At 45.7% G+C, this 20,500-nt stretch overlaps 1 protein-coding gene across 2 annotated transcripts in view; it reads right to left on the reverse strand.

The window, feature by feature from the left end:
• TASP1 (taspase 1) overlaps positions 1-20,500 on the reverse strand; it is a 377,732-nt gene that overhangs the window by 63,140 nt on the left and 294,092 nt on the right. For both annotated transcript variants that reach the window (XM_077485912.1, XM_077485913.1), the window contains one exon: positions 5,653-5,763. In XM_077485912.1, coding sequence (XP_077342038.1) covers positions 5,653-5,763 — 111 coding nt within the window. The remainder of the gene's footprint in view (positions 1-5,652; positions 5,764-20,500) is intronic.

Raw genomic sequence — 20,500 nt, forward strand, 5'->3', positions numbered from 1 at the left:
TTTAGCTGAACCTTATGCTTAAACCTAGACCATACATGTTACAATCGGTATGTACAATGTCCTTTAGATCTGCCAATAACTGCACAGTGAAAGGGCCTACCCGACTAAATGCAGACTGAGAGGATTGTTTAGGTAGGACCGGAGTAGTCACAATTTTGGTACAAATAAAGCATGTATGAAGTTTGTGCTCAAACAGGTTTTACATGTATGGTCAGCTTGAAGAGAACCTGTCCTAAAAAATTGAATGCTGGAGGTATAAAGTGCAGGCACCAATATTCTGACAAGCATACAGTATCTTTCACACTTGTGATCATGCCAAAAGCTTGTCCATCAAGGCAGGCAAATGCATGTCTGGAGGGATGCTGTGCAAACATAGTTCAAGGGTGCAGAGTGTGTGCTAATGGGGTCAGCTGGTGAACTCTGCCCTGTGTATTACTGGTTTTGATGTGCTAAATCTACGTACTAGGAAGTCTATTGAAACACACCAGGGGCTAAGGTAAGTCCTTGTCTTAAAAAAATAGAAAGCTTTTAATTTTTATGCAACAGGTACATTAATGGTATATTAGTACATAGGTAAGCTGAAATTTAGACAAGCCCAGCCAGTGCACATCTGTAGGGATGCCATGTTTGCAATAGCACTAGCAACAGGGAAGTAAATGCTGCATGTCCGGATTTAACGGGGGGGGGGGGGTGCTGGGAGCTTACTCCGCCCTCCCCCCAGATTTCAAGTGCACCCCCCATAGCCAGTGCTTTGTTGTGCAACTGCTTCCCACGTTTGGGGTGCCATTAAGAAATAATGGCACCACAAGTGGAGTATACATGTCGGCACATGTTTTGCCTATTCCTGGAACACGAAGGTGTGAATGCAGTCCGGAGAGGAATAAGTGGACAGCTGTAATATGAAGGTGTTGCGAATACAAAAAATGGCTGAGGGCACAACTGCAACTTAAGTTGGCATTTCTAAGTTAGCTAGCTGTATGGTTAAATGATCTCTTCCTGCTTTATAAACTCAGAATTATAACCATGAAATGAGTAACAAAGCATACACACGTGGAACAGCAAAAAACTTCTAAAACATGGTTCTTAGTGGCCACTTATGGTTTAGGCTTTGTAGATAACAAAAAAAAAAATATCTTACATCAAGCTCAGGAATTACCAATGCATAACATAAAGCTATTTGATAAGCTGAACTAAAATTCTGCTAATTAGTTAAATTGAAATTTTAATGTGGCTTTTCTCAAGGTATGATGAGTGCCACACCTGACTTAAATCCTTAAAGCTGAACTCTAGGCAGATGTAAAAGGTACAAACAAATGCAGCTCTGTTTTCATTCATAAATCATTACATGTATTTTTAAATGCACACAGTGTAAGTATGTAAATTTGACCTAGTATTAGCTTCTGGTAGTCCCAGTAGAGCATGTGCTGGCAAAAAGCATGCAGAAAGGAAGAGAAAGCAGAGTGACAAAGCGATGAGCTCACCGCGCTGCTTCTCTGTTCACTGTCTATAACAGGCCAGGGTGGGTTTAGAATGATTTAAGCTCAGAGGAAGTGGTTTAACCCTTTCGCTGCCAAGTCAGTGCGTGGTAAGGGGCTGCAGCAACCGGGATTGTGTGCAAATCTCACAAGCAGACTGCCACCTGTCAGATGAAAGCAGACTGTCGCCTCCAGATTACTTTTACACCCCTGGTAACATATATATCCTGGGCTACGCTTGCCCATCTGTGTGGCCAGCACCAGCATAGTGGGTGCCGCCGGGTAGGCGGGAAGGAGTGGAGTTAGGCTGGGGCAGGATGTCTGTCAGCAGTGTAGTGTGAAGTGGTCAGAGAGGGAAATCAATCAACAGGTGGAAAGTATGGGGGGTTTGATTGGGGAGTGATGTCTGTTGGAAGAGGCATGGTGATGTGAGGCAGTTGTGCGGGTATATCTGTTGGTGGGGGTGAGTCAGTTTGGGAGGGGTTTCTTTTAGTGGCAGTGTACTGCACTCTGTATATGTCCACATAATGTGAAGTTACTTACTGAAGTTACTTACTGAAGTTACTTACTGAAGTTACTTACTGAAGTTACTTACTATCTCAGCCCACTTTCAGTGTCAAAACTCCATCTCCTCCAGTCCTCTTATTCTTTCTGTTGGGGTACCCCCCAAGGCTCCGCCCTTGGGCCCCTCCTATTCTCACTCTATACCTCTTCCCTGGGCCAGGTGATAACCTCCCATGGCTTCCAATACCACATCTAGGTCGATGACACCAAGATCTATATCTCCACTCAAGTCACCCCCTCGATCTCCTCACAGATCACAAACTTACTGAATGACATATCGGTATGGATGTCAGACCACTTACTCAAACTCAATCTTTCTAAAAATGAGCTTGTTATATTTCCTCCCACGCCCCCCCCCCCCCCAATGACTTTACCATTAAGATCAACAGCACAACCATTGGTCTCGCCACACATGCCAAGGTGCTGGGTGTAATCCTAGACTCTGACCTCTCCTTCAGCCCCCACATCCAATCACTTGCTAAATCTTGCTGCCTTAACCTCCGCAAAATCTCCAGAATTTGCCCCTGACTAACACCACCACAAAGCAACTCATTCACTCCTTGGTTATTTCCCGCCTCAACTACTGCAACTCTCTCCTTAATGGCCTACCATTACACAGGCTATACCCCTTCAGTCTATTATGAATGCGGCTGCTAGACTAATACACCTCACTAACCGATCCGTGACTGCTGCTCCTCTCTGCCAATCCCTTCACTGGCTTCCTCTACCCCATATAAAATTCAAAACACTAACCACAACATACAAGGCCATCCACAAGATCGTCCCCAGCTACATCACCAACCTAATCTGCAGATATCACCCAAATCGTCCCCTCTTCTCCCCCCAGGACCTCTTGCTCTCTAGCTCCTTTGTTACCTCCTCCCATGCTCGCCTTCAGGACTTCTCCAGAGCTTCTCTCATCCTCTGGAACTCCCTTACCCAGTATGTCCGATCAGCCCCTACCCTGTCCACCATTAGGAGATCCCTGAAAACCCACTTATTCAGGGAAGCCTATCTCACACCCACCTAACAACTGTACCCAAGCCACCTCCATCAAATCATCCCCAACAGCTATTACCTTTAGTACTTCCACCAACCCCCTTCCTTTAGAATGTAAGCTCTACGAGCATGGCCTCCCTGTCCCTTCTGTATTGAATTGTATCGTATTTGTGCTGTCTCTCTCTAAATTGTAACGTGCTCCGTAAACTGATGGCGCTATATAAATTGTGTATAATAATAATGATGCCCATTCCATTTAACCCTGTGTTGATCCAAACACAACAAATCAAAGGTGTAAACTGATCACATAAACTAAACACTGAAGGATATGTTCATATCTATGCGTGTGGGGAACACTTGCAAAATCGTACGCGTTCCTAAGGCCAATCATAAAAGGTTCAAATCTCGGTCGGTTCAGCAGGAATGCTGATTTTGTATGGTTTCCACCAGCAGGCAGAGGAATGATGAATGAAAATGTTAAAGAATAAGTGCATTATCTGCTCAAAACATTCTATGTTTAAAGAGCTGTATGTTTTTAGACTGTAAATATTTTTTTTCCCTTTTTCTATATAAGGCAAAGGTTTCCTCCAGCCTACTACTTCCCTGCAAGTACCATAGTATTCTGATCCAGTCAAAAAAAAAAGAAAGAAAGAATGAACTTTCCACCTCCAAGGAGTATTATGCTTGCAACAGCAGGTACAGGGTATTACATGCAATTTTCAGAGAGAAAAAAGAACACCATATGCCCCAACTATTATTGTGTCAGCATAATTTGAGCAAAGCTGTAACATACATGATGAAATTCCATACTGGCATTGTGTAGACGTTCACATTTTCCCTCTTTTATACAACTGAACAATATGTGTAACTTGTACAAAAGCCATGCGGCTGGTTTAATTATCTGTTTAAATACACTTATGTAAATCTTAGTTTGGATTGTAAATAACTGCATCTGCTCACTGTCAGAGAGAAATGTCCAAGTCAATTTTGATTTCTTTCACAAACTAGGCACACTTGTTTTATCCTGCTTATTCCTAGGAGGGGGGAAACAGGGTAACGGGAAACCACATCACCAATCAGATTTATGCTTGATACATCAAATGCTTGTTTTGCTATTTTTGAATAGATAAAATTACCCTTTTACACACAGGACACTATCCAGAGCTAAGCTATAAACAAATTTCTTAGCAAGCTGGAAGAAAGTCTTTTTTATCTGGCAGGCATATGTGAAATGAACGGGCTTCTCAGAAAATATTCACAAATCCTTCACTTCATAAGTCACATTTATTTATTTGCTTCACAGAAAAAAATGTTGGTAAAGCCTTTGGGCTTACAAGTACACCCAGAATGAAGACAGACATTAAGAAACCTGATATAATATATGCAATAAAAGCACCATGAAAAGAAAATACACTTATTCTGTGTAATTATGTTTAGAAGTTATTTAAAAGAGATATATATGTATATTAAAATGTACAGGTGTTATCATGCACTGCTGCATACAATAAACCCTGCCAAAAATCTGTACACGCTGAAAAAAAAAGTATTTACCTTCAAGAACACCTATATTAAAAAAAAAAAAAAAAAAAGCAGCTACAGGAAGATTTATTTATTACAAATCTCGACTGTTTCTACACATCTGAGCTTGGACATGTCCACCCCCCTCCGAGTCCTTCATTGGTCAGAGGCCACACAACAGGTTGATTTTTACTGAGAGTCAAGATTTGCATATAACTGCATCTGCTGGTATATCTGCACTTGAAAATGGTGTTCACATCCAGCATTGGATTAGGTAAGTATTTTCCACTTCAGATTTGTATTAAAGTGGAAGTAAAGGCAAAATCTAACTAACTTTAAACCAACTTCCACATCCCATTCTAAACCTAATCTATCTATCCCTGTAAAGATGAGTTTGCTCTGGTCCAGTCCCAGGCTGAGCTATCAGCGATGGCTTGAGAGTGTAGGAGAGGCAGCCAACAACTGAAGCCCCATAGCAAGTCTATGGTGATGTCACTTCCCAGACATTTCCCAGCCATTGTTGGCTTTCTCCTGCACACAGAGGGCACCGCTGGAGACCAGACCCGAGCGGCTTCAGGATAGGTAAATATAGTGATCTTTTCTTTACAAAGTTAGATAGATTAGGCTTAGAGTTAGTTTTGCCTTTTACTTCCACTTTAAAGCTTAAGTCCAGCCTTAACAGAGTTTATTTTAGCTTTCAATAAAAGCATGTTAAAAAGAACTCATAAAAGTAATGGACAGCAGTAAAAAAAAAAAAAAAAAAAACTTCCCCATTTTATGCAAAACTGAAAAGATTTTTTTTGGCTGGACATACACTTTAAATTATCCCAAATACTGAAATGAGAGCAACAGGGCAAGGAGGGTATTTTTTTTTTTTATCCCTATGGACAAGGAGGGGGATGCCATTAAAGTTCATGTAAAGGCAGGTGTCCCAAATACTTTTGACAATATAGTGTATATGCTAACTAATATGCCTGTTTGTTCTTGCACTGCGAAGGGATGATGAGTGAACATACAAGAGATAAACATACAAGCTCTAAAGGTTGGCTCTAAAGACTTACAGGACTAAGTCATTGTAATGCTGAAACAGACTTACCAATAAATTTGTTTTGCATAGACTCTAGCAAAGCTTGGTGTGCATCTTCTGCCTGTAGTGCAAGGGAACACTCCCTAGCAAGTATAGTCCTGACAAGGTGCTCACCGCAGCCTGTAAAAAACAAGGGGTAAAGACAAATCAGTACTCACCACTATGCCATCCTTTTTGCATTCCCTGACAACTAACATCAATACATCTGTATTTAAATTATAATTGCATAAAATGCTTAAAGTTTAATAATGAATCTACAGAAAAATGAATCGACATTCTGTTAACATTTAACAGCGTAAGGCCAGATTCACACTCATCTCCGCGTCCAATTCGCATAGCACGAGAATGCGACTGGCTCCCTATGGAGCCGGTTCACATATTTCCATTGCAGCTGCAGAGCGCACTGCACAGAAACACTGTGTGTCTTTGGCTCCGTTTCAGGACCAAAATCAGACAGATTCGGCCCGGATTCATCCCTGAAACGGGGAATGCTCCTGTGCGATCCGCAGCTGGTTCCAGTGTAAACCAAGCCTTAGGCTGCAGGCAAAGTAATTAACCAAGAGTCAGAGTTTGAAGGTGTGCTTTAAAACATAATTCACTTGAGCAAAAAATATAGACAGTGTTTCTATGTAAATGTCTTGCTTTCTAAATACAGTATTTAACCACTTCGCACCCGCCCTATAGCCGAAAGACGGCTACAGAGTGGACGCCAACTGCCGGGAGGCCGACCCTGGACGTCTGCCTGTTTACTTCCCCTCTGCGCGCCGCCGCGGGCGCACATCGGGGAAGTTCTGTGCTGGCCGTGTCCCTCGGACACAGCCAGTCACAGATCACTGTAAACGGCCAAACACAGCGGCTGTTTACAGCGCGATCGGCGTGTCCAATGAGAGATGATCTCATATGTAAACATATGTGTTCATCTCTCAGCGCCGCTCTCCCTCCTCACACAGACAGCGTGTGAGAAGGGAGAGATGAACGGCTGCAGCGGCCGTAAGTAAAAAAAAAAAAAAAAAGTAAAAAAAAGTGCCATCCGCCCCAGTGCCACCCTCCCCCAGTGCCACCCTCGCCCAGTGCCACCCTCGCCCATTGCCACCTGTTAGTGCTATCTGTCCCCAGTGCTACCTGTTGTCAGTGTCATTTGTCCCCAGTGCCACGTATAAGTGCCATCTGTCATCAGTGCCACATAGTGCCATCTGTCATCAGTGCCACATATTAGTGCCATCTGTCATCAGTGCCATTAGTCATCAGTGCCACCTGTCAGTGTCACGTGCCATCTGTTGTCAGTGTCATGCGTCGATGCCACGTATTAGTGCCATCAGTCATCGGTGCCACGTATTAGTGCCATCTGTCATCAGTGCCACGTATTAGTGCCATCTGTCATCAGTGCCACGTATAAGTGCCATCTGTCATCAGTGCCACGTATAAGTGCCATCTGTCATCAATGCCACGTATCAGTGTCATCAGTGCCACGTATCAGTGCCATCTGTCATCAGTGTCAATGTCCTGGTGCCCCAGGGCCTTCAAAAGTGTAATAGGTAGTCAACAAGTTAGATGTGTAATTTATGCTCCTAGAACAAGTGATGGCGCTCCCTGCATGTTGGGCCTCTCTATGTGGTCAGGCTGTGAAAAGTCCCACACATGTGGTATCGTAATACTCAGGAGGAGTAGCAGAATTTTTTTGGGGATGTGATTTGTGGTATACACATGCCATGTGAGAGAAATAACCTATTACAATGACAATTTTGTGGAAAAAAAAATTCAATCTTAATTTTGCAAAGAATTGTGGGAAAACATTACAACATCAAAAAGCTCACCATGCCTCTTACGAAATACCTTTGAATGTCTACTTTCCAAAAAGGGGTCATTTGGGGGGTATTTGTACTTTCCTGGCTTGTTAGGGTCGCAATAAGTGAGCTAGGGCACCAGTACAGCAGATGTGATCAATTTTGTGCGATTTGCACCACAACTTGTAGACTCTCTAACTTTCACAAAGATTAAATAATATCCACTAATTTGGGTTATTTTTACCAAAAGATATGTAGCAGTATAAATTGTGGCCAAAATTTATGAAGAAAAATTAATAATTTGCATAATTTTGTCACAGAAACAAAGAAATATGTTTTTTTTTCCTAAATTTTCGGTCTTTTTTCATTTATAGCGCAAAAAATAAAAACCCCAGAGGTGATCAAATACCACCAAAAGAAAGCTCTATTTTTGGGGAAAAAAAAGGACAAAAAAATGGAATTACGTACCGGTAATGTCCTTTTCCAGGAGTCTTTCAGGACAGCCACCTTTGAGAGACACTGGCTCCTCCCCTCTTAGGAAACACCGCCTTCATTTTCATGATTTAAGCCTCCTCCTCCCTTCGTTCCTCAGTTCTTCCAGAGTACCTCCGGCCAACTGGGGAGACACAAGAACACGTCAAATAAACAAACCTTTAAGTCTTACCTGACGGCCTCATGTAATGAGTTCCCGATGATCTGCAAAAAACTCGGGTGGGAACCGGTGCTGTCCTGAAAGACTCCTGGAAAAGGACATTACCGGTACGTAATTCCATTTTTCCCCAATCGTCTTTCAGGACAGCCACCTTTGAGAGGATAAGCGAGTACCCTGTCTTAGGGTGGGACCTACTGCTTGCAGCACCTTGTGACCAAAGGGCTTGGTCTTTGGCTGAGAGAAGATCCAATCTATAGCGCTTCACGAACGTAGAAAACTTGAACCACGTTGCGGCTCTACAGATCTGTTCAGGAGACACACCAGCCCACATTGTCTGCGGAGTTGCCGCTGTCCTGGCTGAGTGTGCTTTAATTCTAACTGGAGGCTTTAATACCCCAACCGCGCAAGTCTGCCCAATGGCTGACCTTAATCATCTGGTTAGCGTACGTCTAAAGGCTTTGGAACCCTTCCTAGCCCCTGGAAGTAACACCAAAGGTAAATCAGACTTCCTGAACTGGCTTTGTGTAACCAAAATAATGAAGGACACGTCCAAGAAGATGTGTTCCTGTTCGCTCACTGGTTTTGAACGAAAAATAGGCAGCATAATCTCTCGGACTCTCTGAGGATTAGAGACTACCATTAGGTAAAAAGGCCAGAATGATCTTAAAAACTGAATGGTCTGGAAAGGGAGTGCCTTAACAGAAAGGGTTTCGAGTTTACTCACTTTCCTTGCCGCAGTGATCGCCACAAAAAACACAGTTTTGAGAGTGATCAACCATAACCAGCCAGATTCCAATTGCTGAAAAAGGTTCCTTTGTGGGAACCTGTAAAACTAATGAGTGACCCCGACTGGGAAGGGGGCGACCAAAGGCTTGGTCTTTGCCTACTTAAGGCTCTAGGAACCTTACTATACCAAGGTCTGATGTTAGATGCCCTTCCAGGAATACGCTAAAAGCGAAAACCTGACTCTTCAATGTTTATGGGGCTAAACCTTTATCTGCCCCTGACTGCAGGAACTCTAGAACGGCTACGAGGCTGTGCACATTGAAGGAGTTCTCTGAGCATCAGCTGTTGAACCGTCTCCATACCTTCAAGAAAATGGTCTGAGTTTCTATTTACCTGCAATTCAGAAGAGTGGCTATTAAACAGTCTGAGACCTCTTTGCCCTTCAGCAATTCCTTCTCAGTAGCCAAGCTGCAAGAATCCACCTGGGGACCGCAGACTGGACCCTGGGAGAAGGGACACTCCTAGACCGGGAAAACCCGGGGGGGGGTTCTACTGACAGGCCCTTCAGAATGGAGAACCACGGCCTCCTGGGCCCAAGAGGTGTGATTAGAAAATAGGTAGTAATCTCCACCTGAAAACTTCCCTGACCCTGCAGGAATCAGAACGGGAGGGGAGAAAGCATAGCACTTAGAGAAACCCTAACTCTGTGCTTTAGTGTGTCTGCTCCCGACCTCCCATCTCCCCTGTTCATGGAACAGGAGATGGCTTCCTTTGCGTTTTCCCTTGAGAAAAAGAGAGGTCTATCCAAGGAATCCCCCAACTCTGGGTGATCCATTCGAAGAACCTCCTGCTTGAGAACCTGGTTGCTCTGAGGAAATCTAATATCAGGATTTGCTCTCCTTCAAGACAGATCACTGAAAAGACAGGATTTTAATATTCGGCCCATCTGAGGATGGCCTTCGCTAGGACCCATAAGGATCCGCTCCAGGAGTCCCCGTCCTGTCGACGCAAGCCACTGCCAAGGGATTGTTTCCACGACTCTTACATGAAGTCTCCAGAGAACTCTGAGAGGTCCTGAGAACCAGATCTACTGTTCTCAACTCCCTCCAATTTGAGGATCTCTTAGATTCCTTCCTGTACCAAACAGGAGTCTAGGTGTGTACCCCAACCTAAGCCGTTCGTATCGGTATCGTAACCACCCTGGATACTGGGAAACTCCATTCTAGGTCTTGTAACAAACGTGCTCCCTTTCCCAAAGGGACCTCTTTACCTGAGTTGGAACCAAAGAGTCCCAAGACCCCTGACTGTGGTCCCAAAGCTTCAAGATGAATAGTTTACAGAGGACGGTAACATGACCCCGTCCACTGAACTGCTAGGAGCGTGGCTGTCAGTAAACTCAACCTGCCTAACTGAGTTTTTGACGGTTGCCCTGGAGAAACAACAGTGCTCTGTCTATCTTCTGGATCTTCTCCAAGGAGGGAAGACCTTTTGTTCTGTTGAGCCCAGCACCTACCCCAGGAAGGTGACCCCCTGGTAAGGAATTTAAGTTGGGTTTCTCTAGGTTCAGAGGCCAACCCAGGCTCACTAACAGGTCTTTTGTTACCTGTTGCTCCCAAATCGACTGCGTCAGAGAAGGTACAAACCGGAGAAGATCTTCAGGACACACGATCACCGAGACTCCCCTGAGACGCAGGAATGCCAGAACATCTACCATCACTTTGGTGAAGATAGGAGGAGGAAAGGGATAGCCCAAAAGGGAAGTGCTTTGAACTGAATGTGTAGCACCCCTACAGAAGTTATCACTGCCAGCCTAAGGAAACGCTGGTGGTTCTCTGCAATGGGAATATGCAGGTATGCATCCATACTATCCATGCCCTGAAACAGTTTTGGTGGAAGAGGTGCCCTCACCCAGTGACCAAAACCAACGAAAGCCATCTGTAGGTGACTAAGACACACAGACATTTCAGGTTCAGGATGAGCCTGAACTTTTTTCCCCAAAGGCTTGTGAACCACAAAAATGTGAGAATAGGAGCCCTTTCTATATATCCTGCTGGGACCTGTATTACCACTTCCTGTTCCTCTAACTCCTGAAGAGGAAAGAAGGGCACATTTTGGCAGCTCAGTGACAAGGAGTCTCAAAAGAGGAGAGTTCTGAAAACTCCAAACGGTAACCTCTTACGATGATCCCCAACACAAACTGATTGGAGGTGATCATCTCCCACTGGGGGAGGAAGGCCTCTTTTTTACTGCTCCCCATATTTCTTCTTAAGGGGAAAGGCCTTTTTCTTATCAGCCGTGCGATCTAGCCCTGCTTCAAGACCTGGCCCAAACTGCAGTAAACAGTAGCAGTAACAGCAGCCTCCTGTAAAAAGGATTCCAGAGCTTTGCTTTGGACGCCTTGTCCCCCTGCCATGCCTTGACCCCCTGCCATGTCTTCAGCCTTGAGGCCCTCCAGGCTGAGTTGGTCAGAGCCGAAGATCTTGCATACATTCGCCTGGATTGAATCGAAGCAGCGTATGCCAACACCTTAAGCAGCATGGGAAAGGAGGATAGAAAGTCTCCTCTGCCGTCATTGCTTCATGCATTAATCTGGCTAAGCCGACACTTCATATTATGAGCCACCACTGTGGCCGCTATGGCAGGCTTAGATATTTTCTTAAGAGAAAAAGCCCATGCATCCTTCAGAAGTGAGTCCATCATTTCAAACATAGGGTCTGAAAGCATTCCCGTGTCCCTGAGGACAGGTCAGTATGCCTGGACGTCTGAAGAAAGGTAGTCTCTAACCTGGGAGATTCTATTCCAGACAAGAGCTTCCTCTTCCGCCCAAGAAAAAACCTTTGCTTTAATGCACCAGAAAAGAAAGGTTTTCCTTCGGGACCCCGCCATTCCTGATGGCATCGATCAAGACAGCATGAACCGGGAACACCCGCTTCCCCCAGGTCCTAGTACATCTGATCGTGGGGTGACAATGCCTTCTTCCTAAAGTGGTATGAATAGCTCTCAAGAGCTTATCCACTTCATCCAGGGGGAAGTTTATATCGAGGGGTTCTTTTGGGTTCCCCACCCAAGCCCTCACCTTTATCAGATTCCCTTGGGAGTCTGAGACGGCACTGTCAACTTCTTCCTCAACTTCCTCTCTGGAACCCTCTAGACTCTCCCTTAACCTGCAGGAGGAACATCCATCGGGTTAGGTGGAACACTCTGCTGTGCTGGTGAAAGAGTGCTCTGAAGCTGAGGCCACTGGAACCTTCCCAGAAGCCGCCAGATATGCACCGTGTTCTGCTGCCTGTTCCCTGATGGCGCTCAAACAGGGACCTGAACCCTCTGAGGCCACTGGAACCTTAGGTTAAAGGTCTGACTGAGCTATCCGGTGCTTCAATACACTCTTTACCAAGTGCCTTTGAACCAGGGATTCCCCAAAGAGGCTCTATATGAAGGACGCTCCCTCCTAGAACCAAGGGGAGACTTGCTCATGTCCTTCAGAGACCTAGAGATAAAAGAGCAGCATAAAATCCTAAAAAAAAAAGAAACACCAGCACTACTTAAGAGGACCACCGGGAGTGCCCTCCCCTAGGATCAATCTCCATCTGGATCCCAGACGCACTGCCCTTCCCCCCGACCACCTAGGGGGAAAAAACACCAGTGGAGCTACTGGTTGTAAGGTAAGGGAACCCCTCGCCAGGGCTTTTACCTTTGAGTGGCTGGTGCCGTTACTCCTGGAGCTCCCGAAGCCACTGCTTTGGACATTCTCCTGTTGAGGAAGAGTGGTACGAACGTGCCTCCAACAGCTACCTGTGCAACTGTAGAAAGAGAGGCTGCACCAGCCGAACGCTAGGTTCCCCTCCACGTGCCGCGTCCGGAACCGGAAGACGCGGATCCAACGAAGAGGTCCGCCCCCACCGGAATTGACGTCGCCCGCCAACCGGTCCGGCCTCTGGCTCCCAGCCGACTGGATACACAGGGGGGCCTTGGACGTCCTCGTTGCAGCGCCCCACTGGGCGAAACGCAGGGATGAACCTCCCCAAAAACTTCCTGCTTTCCCCAAGCGAAGATTGGAGTGCGTATATAGAAAAAGGTCAGTCAAAAGTTCAGCTTCCCCAGCCGACCGGACTGCCTGTTCCGTTAAAACACCCGCGGGTGAACGGACGGACGACCCTGTAAAACTTCCTGCTTTCCCCAAGCGAAGTTTAGGGTGTATAGACAGTACGAACGCTTCAGCTCCCCGCTGATCCGACTGTCAAGGGCCGACCGATAGACGGTCGGGTAACCGAGTGGGGCCGGGGCTCCGCTCGGATAGCTTCAGTCTCACCAACCGAATTCAGCTAAGGTTCCTTAGCGATGTCTCCCCACCGGAGGAAACACCATAACTGAGGAACGAAGGGAGGAGGAGGCTTAAATCATGAAAATGAAGGCGGTGTTTCCTAAGAGGGGAGGAGCCAGTGTCTCTCAAAGGTGGCTGTCCTGAAAGACGATTGGGGAAAATTTGTTTGGGTACAGTGTTGCATGACTGAGTAATTGTCATTCAAAGTGTGAGAGCACCGAAAGCTGAAAATTGGTCTGGGCAGGAGGGGTGTTTAAGTGCCCAGTAAGCAAGTGGTTAAACAAGTTCTTATTGCCTTTGTATATAAAACTACCAACAGAGCTCCCCTTGCAAAGCTATCATTTCCCCATCTCTCTTTGAGACACAAAGGAGTGGGGGGAATTTTGACTTGGCAGTAAATTCCATATTTTGGAGTGCATTACAGGACATCGCGGGTTATAGGCATGTACCTTTAACTAATTGGACACTGGGAAGCTTTTAAGGACATACCGCCAACACCACCACCCCCCCCCCCCCCACTTGGACGCCTTGCCTATAACCCTCCCTACCCTACTCTGTGAATCCTGAGTTTTGCAGCCAGAGTCTAACCAAAGAAGGGAAGCAAGGGAGTGAAGCCTGAGTCCCATACTGTATTCCATGATATGGTGGCCCATGATTTGAATTAATGGGTTCTAAGCAGGGCCATCAGAGTTGCTAAGGCCCAAGCATTCATATCATGGGCAAGGTGGATGTCCAGTCTTCTGCAGATGGAAGTGCAACAAACTGGAAGGGATTTTCTGCCACTGCAAAGTACAGAGCAAGTGGTGATGTGGTGGGTAAGTGGGAACATGCAGACAGGCATCTTGGATATCCACTGATGCCAGGTATTCCCCTGGTCTCAGAGAAGCAATTACTGACCTTGCAGAGTACATGCAGAATTTCGGAAATTAAAGGAATCTGTTGAGGCATTTTAAGTCCAAAATAGGGAAAAAAATTACAGTTGGATCTAGGTACCAAGAACAGGTTTGAGTAGAAACCTTGAAACCTGCCTTGCAGCACAAAAACACCTTGGTACAAGAGGTGGTGCAGGGTCTTTTACAAATCTAACTTTCCATGGGCAGTCTTTGATTTGAAAGAAGAAAACGCGAGGGAGCAAAGTTTTAAACTCCAATTTAAAACCTCTTGAATCCACCAGTTAAATCCACTGGTCCGAGACATTTATTGACCCACAGAAAGACAAACTGTAACAGACATGCACCCCTGCTCTTAGGAGTGATGGTGCCCTTTCGTTGTGAAGAGGGCTTTGTGGAAGAATTTGTGGCTTTCGTGGGCCAATCCTTGTGCCAAAAAGAAGGGCTGAATATAGGTTTTGAAGTCGAAGCCTGGATAGAGTGGACAAGCGCTCTGTGTTTGGGAAGCTAAAGGGGCTCCTGAGTCTTTTGTTCAAGTAAAACCTTTGCTCTTCTGACCTCCTCTGATCAACGAGTCTAGTGCTTCACTAAACAGGCATCTTCCTTCAAAGGGCAAACTTGTGAGCCAATATTGAAATTTATTTCATGATATGTTCTTGGGTATCCACTCCAAAAAAAACAAAAAAACAGCAGGTCAATTGCTGTAATTGCTCTGTAACAGCATTATCCTGATATACATTTTCGTTTTTCCTTTTCGTTTATGGATAATAGCCTATACTGACTGTCATTAGATGATTGATATGTTGACATACTAATTTCAATTTGATTTTGTTTTAATCCCAGATATCCAATTTCTGATTACTGTCTCATGTGAATTATATATACCCCTGATGAAGAGAATTTATGTAAGATTTCAAAACGCTTTGGTTTTTTTTCTATGTCCACTGTAATGTGCTGTAATACAGTGGGGTCTAGGCGAAATACAGTAAAGCAGGAACAAATATTGTTAACCTTGTTTTTTTTTTACATCTTCTGTAAATATATGAAATTTGTATTGTATTGTCCATGTCAATTCTGTATGTGCTGTTATCATTTTAAGCATCATAATTAAAAATTATATGTTTTATTATATTTGGTATACTTCTTTGGCCCCCCAGCACATTTAAAAGTCCTTTTCCTAGAGGAGACAATCTGTTTTTCAAATTATCCTGATATACAGGTCAGGGTCAAGTTTGTTATTGTCCTAGTCTAGTTAGCTGTAGTTTGACACACTAAAACTGCAGTAAGACCTGGATGCAGGGCTGGGCCTACAGGATTAACCACTTCAATACAGGGCACTTAAACACCTTCCTGCCCAGACCAATTTTGAGCTTTCAGCGCTGTCGCAATTTGAATGACAATTGCGCGGTCATGCTACACTGTACCCAAATGAAATTTTTATCATTTTTTTTACCACAAATAGAGCTTTCTTTTGGTGGTATTTGATCACCTCTACGGTTTTTATTTTTTGCGCTACAAATAAAAAAATACCGAAAATTTTGAAAATAAAAATGTTTTTTTTTGTTTCAGTTTCAAAACTTTGTAAATAAGTAAGTTTTCTCCTTCACTGATGGGCACTGATGGGGCTACACTGATGGGCACTGATAAGGCGGCACTGATGGGCACCAATGTGGCACCAATAAGGTGGCACTGATAGGCGGCACTGATGGGCGACACGGATGGGCGACACGGACGGACACTTATAGGTGGCACAAATTGGCACTGATAGCTGGCACGGATGGGCGGAACGGATGGGCGGCACGGATGGGCATGGATAGGCGGCACAGGTGGGCATGGATAGGCGGCACAGGTGGGCATGGATAGGCGGCACAGGTGGGCACTCATAGGCGGCACAGGTGGGCACTCATAGGCGGCACAGGTGGGCACTCATAGGCTGCATCGGTGTTATACTATAGTAATGGATGCCAATCAGTGCCAAACAATAATGCATGCCAATCAGTGATGCCCATTGTGGGCACTGATTGGCACCCATTGTGCTGACTGGCATCCCTGGTGGTCTAGGGAGGATTATGACCTTTATTACCTTTTCCCTGGTGGTCTGGTGGCGTCCCTGGTGGTCCAGTGTGGGCATCCTCGGGGGGGCTGTGCTGATAATCGATCAGCACAGACCCCCCCTGTCAGAGGAGCAGCCGATCGGCTCTCCTCTACTCGCGTCTGACAGACGCGAGTGAGGGAAAGCCGATCACCGGCTCTTCCCATTTACACTGTGATCAGCCGTGATTGGACACGGCTGATCACATGGTAAAGAGTCTCCGTCGGAGACTCTTTACCGAGATCGTAGTTGCCGGGTGTCAGACTGACACCCCGCAACAACGATCGCCGCGATGCGCGCCCCCGGGGGCGCGCAGCGGCTCATAATCCTGATCACGTCATATGACGTCCGGTCAGGATTATGAAACCACTTTGCTGCCGTCAATTGCCTATAGGGCGGGCGGCAAGTGGTTAAAGAGAGCTTTTAGGAGCATCTCAAACTTCCTTTGAAAGAAGTACAGTGAGTTTTTTAACCACTTGCCGACCACTGCACGCCGATATAAGTCAGCACAATGGCAGTGGTGGGCAAATGGGTGCACCTGTACGTCCCCTTTAATTGGCGGGGCTAGCGGGTATGCGCACCCGCTGCGTACAGCGTGACCGTGGTCTCCCGGCGATTGTGTCACGGAGCCGCAGAACGGGGAAGTGCCTATGTAAACAAGGTACTTCCCCGTTCTGCCTTGTGACATGACAGAGATCACGGTTCCCTGTCATCGGGAGCCGTGATCGCTGTCATGTGAGTTGAAGCCCACCTTCCCACAGTTAGAATCACTCCCTAGGAAATGCTTAACCCCTTGATAGCCCCCTAGTGGTTAACCCCTTTCCTGCCAGTGTCATTTATACAGTAATCAGTGCATATTTATAGCACTGATCGTTGTATAAATGACAATGGTCCGAAAATATTGTCAAAAGTGTCCAATGTGTCCACCATAATGTCGCAGTCACGATAAAAATCGCAGATCACTGCCATTACTAATTAAAAATAATAATAAAAATGCCATAATACTATCCCCTAGTTTGTAGACTCTATAACTTTTGCGCAAACCAATCAATATACGCTTATTGCTATTTTTTTTTACAAAAAATATGTAGAAGAATACATATCGGCCTTAACCTGGAGGAAAAAATAGGATTTTTGTACTCACCATAAAATCCTTTTCTCTGAAGTTCATTGACAGACACAGCAGCTCTTCTTCACCTTAGGGTTATATCGCCCCTTTAGGAGAGGACTAGGCAGAAATTGTTAAAAACAGCAACACTTGCACAGTACCGCCCAGGGGGCGGTCATACTGGCTATAACCCCTCACACTGCATCCAGCAGCTCAGTTCGTCAAAAACAGTACAAACATAAATAGGAGGGGTGGATGCTGTGTCCATCATCTCCTTCAGAGAAAAGGATTTTATGGGGAGTACAAAAATGCTATTATTTTCAGGACACAACAGCTCTTCTTGGCCTTAGGGACATCCCCAAGCAGTGTTAAAGGAACGAGGGGTGGGAACAGCAAACAACAATAACTCCACCCAAAACAGCCAGAGCTCCTCAACAAAGGAGTTGCAACCTTAAAGCGGGAGTCCGCCGGGACTCCGCGTTTTTTTTTTTTTTTAAGTCAGCAGCTACAAATACTGCAGCTGCTGACTTTTAAAATAGTGATACCTACCTGTCCAGCGCGCCCGCGATGTCGGCACCCGAAGCCGATCTCTAGATCGACACTCGAGTGCTGCCGCCGCCATCTTGGGTATGGGAATCAGGAAATGGAGCCTTTCGGCTTCATTTCCCGGTTCCCTACTGCGCATGCGCGAGCCGCGCTGCGCAATGAGGACGGTCCCCGCTGCCTCTGGGATCTGTGTGTTTCCCAGCAGGCAGCGGGGCACTTGCGGAAGGGGGCGGGCACTTGCAGAAAGGGGCCTAATGTACGCCCCTTTCCGCAGAGAGCTAGCCCGGAAGTGGGTGCAGTTACCTGGATTATCCAGGTAACTGCACCCCCTCCCCCCTGAAAGGTGCCAATTGTGGCGCCGGAGGGGGGGAGGAATCCGATGAGCGGAAGGTCCATTTTAGGGTGGACCTCCGCTTTAACCACTTAAGGACCAGGCCTCTTTTTCAGACTTGGTGTTTTCATGTTTAAAACTGTTTTTTTTGCTAGAAAATTACTTAGAACTCCCAAACATTTTATATTGTTTTTTTTCTAACACCCTAGAGAATAAAATGGCGGTCATTGAAATACTTTTTTTTACACCGTATTTGCGCAGCAGTCTTACAAGTGCACTTTTTTTTTTAAAAAAAATGCACTTTTTTGAATAAAAAAATAAGACAACAGTAAAATTAGCCCAATTTGTATTTATATTGTGAAAGATAATGGTATGCCAAGTAAATTGATACCCAACATGTCACGCTTCAAAATTGCGCCCGCTCGTGGAATGGCGTCAAACTTTTAGCCTCAAAAATCTTCATAAGCGACATTTAAAAAATTCTACAGGTTGCATTTTTCGCGTTACAGAGGAGGTCTAGGGCTAGAATTATTGCTCTCGCTCTACCGATCGCGGCGATACCTCACATGTGTGGTTTGACCACCGTTTTCATATGCGGGCGCTACTCAAATATGCGCCCGCTTCTGTGCGCAAGCTCGTCGTGACGGGGTCTTTTTAAAAAAAAAATTTTTTTTTTCTTATTTTAATTGATTTAAAAAAAAAAAAAAAAAATGGATCACTTTTATTCCTATTACAAGGAATGTAAACATCCCTTGTAATATAAAAAAGCATGACAGGTCCTCTTAAATATGAGATCTGGGGTCAAAAAGTCCTCAGATCTCATATTTGGGCTAAAATGCAAAAAAAAAAAAAAAAAAAGAAAATCTGACATTTAAAAAAAAAAAAACCTTTAAGAGGTATGGGCGTAAGTGACGTTTTGACGTCGCTTCCGCCCTCCTATGGTATAGAGACGAGTGGGGGCCATCTTACCCTCACTTGTCTCTATGCCCAGCTAGGAAGAGGACCCGATCGCCTCCGCTGCTACCGACGGCTCCGGTAAGCGGCGGAAGGTGCGGGAGGGCGGCAGGAGGGGGGTGGCACCTCCCCCGCCGCCGATATCGGTGATCTCGCGGCGAATCCGCCGCGGAGACCACTGTTATCGTACAGCCGACCGCCGCCTGAAGAGATGGATATCTCGGTTGTGGCAGCAGCTGCTGCCGTTACCGAGATATCCCTCTTCAAAAAAAAGGACGTACATCCCCGTTAGGCGGTCCACAAGTGGTTAAACAGCCACCTGCAAAACCTTGCGGCCGAAGCAAGCATCCGAAGATGCACTCACATCAACCTTGGAAAATTTAGTAAAAGTATGGACGGACGACCAGGCCGCCACCTTACTCACCTGAGAAACAGACGCTTGATGTCGGAAAGCCCAATAGCCACCAATTGCACTGATAGAATGTGCAGTGACAGGAAAGGGAGGCGCCCGTCCCCTTATGACATAAGCCTGAAATACAGTCTGTCTGATCCACCTAGAGATGGTGGCCGATGAGACCGCCAGTCCCTTCTTTGGACCAGCCACCGATACAAACAGCGAGTCCAACCTCCGAAAAGGAGTTGTAGCAGATAGATACACCCGCAGAGCCCGGACCACGTCCAGGGAATGCAAAGCCAACTCTTTAGGGTGTGACGGCCAAGGATGGAAGCACAATTTCCTCATTTAGATGAAAGGCTGAAACAACCTTTGGAAGAAACGAAGGCTGTGGACGCAGCACCGCCTTATCCTTGTGGAGGATTAAGTAGGGAGACTTGCAAGACAAGGTCGCCAACTCAGAAACCCTCCTGTCAGATGTAATGGCCACTAGAAAGACCACCTTCTGAAAGAGTGTCAATAAGGGAATCTCCCTAATGTTTTCAAACAGCGATTTCTGGAGCACCAGCTTCAAATCCCACGGAAGTAGCGGTGGCCAAATTGGAGAGGCCACATGTCGAACCCCCTGAACAAACGTACTCACCAATGAATGAGCCACCAAGGGTCCCTGAAAAAAGACAGCCAAAGCTGATATCTTCCCCTTAATGGTGCTTAATGCAAGTTTCTGATCCATTCCTCGTTGTAAAAACAGCAGGATCCTGGGAAGTGAATATGTACGCGGACGCCACCCCATCTTCTCACACATGGAGATGTAGGCCTTCCACGCACAATGATAAATCTTCAGAGAAGATGACTTCCGTGCCCTCAATATAGTGGATATTACCAAATCCGACAGACCTCGGTCCCTTAGCACCTGGCTGTTAAAGCGGTAGTAAACCCGCAAATTTTTTTTATTTTTTTTTAACACCTGCAAAGCAAAAGGCATAATGAGCTAGTATGCACCGCATACTAGCTCATTATGAAATACTTACCTTAGAACGAGGCCCCGACATCTGGCCC

The sequence above is a fragment of the Lithobates pipiens genome, unplaced genomic scaffold (assembly GCF_037356315.1).
Source record: "Lithobates pipiens isolate NorthernLeopardFrog02 unplaced genomic scaffold, aLitPip1_a1.2 Scaffold_18, whole genome shotgun sequence".
Lineage (NCBI taxonomy): Eukaryota > Metazoa > Chordata > Amphibia > Anura > Ranidae > Lithobates > Lithobates pipiens.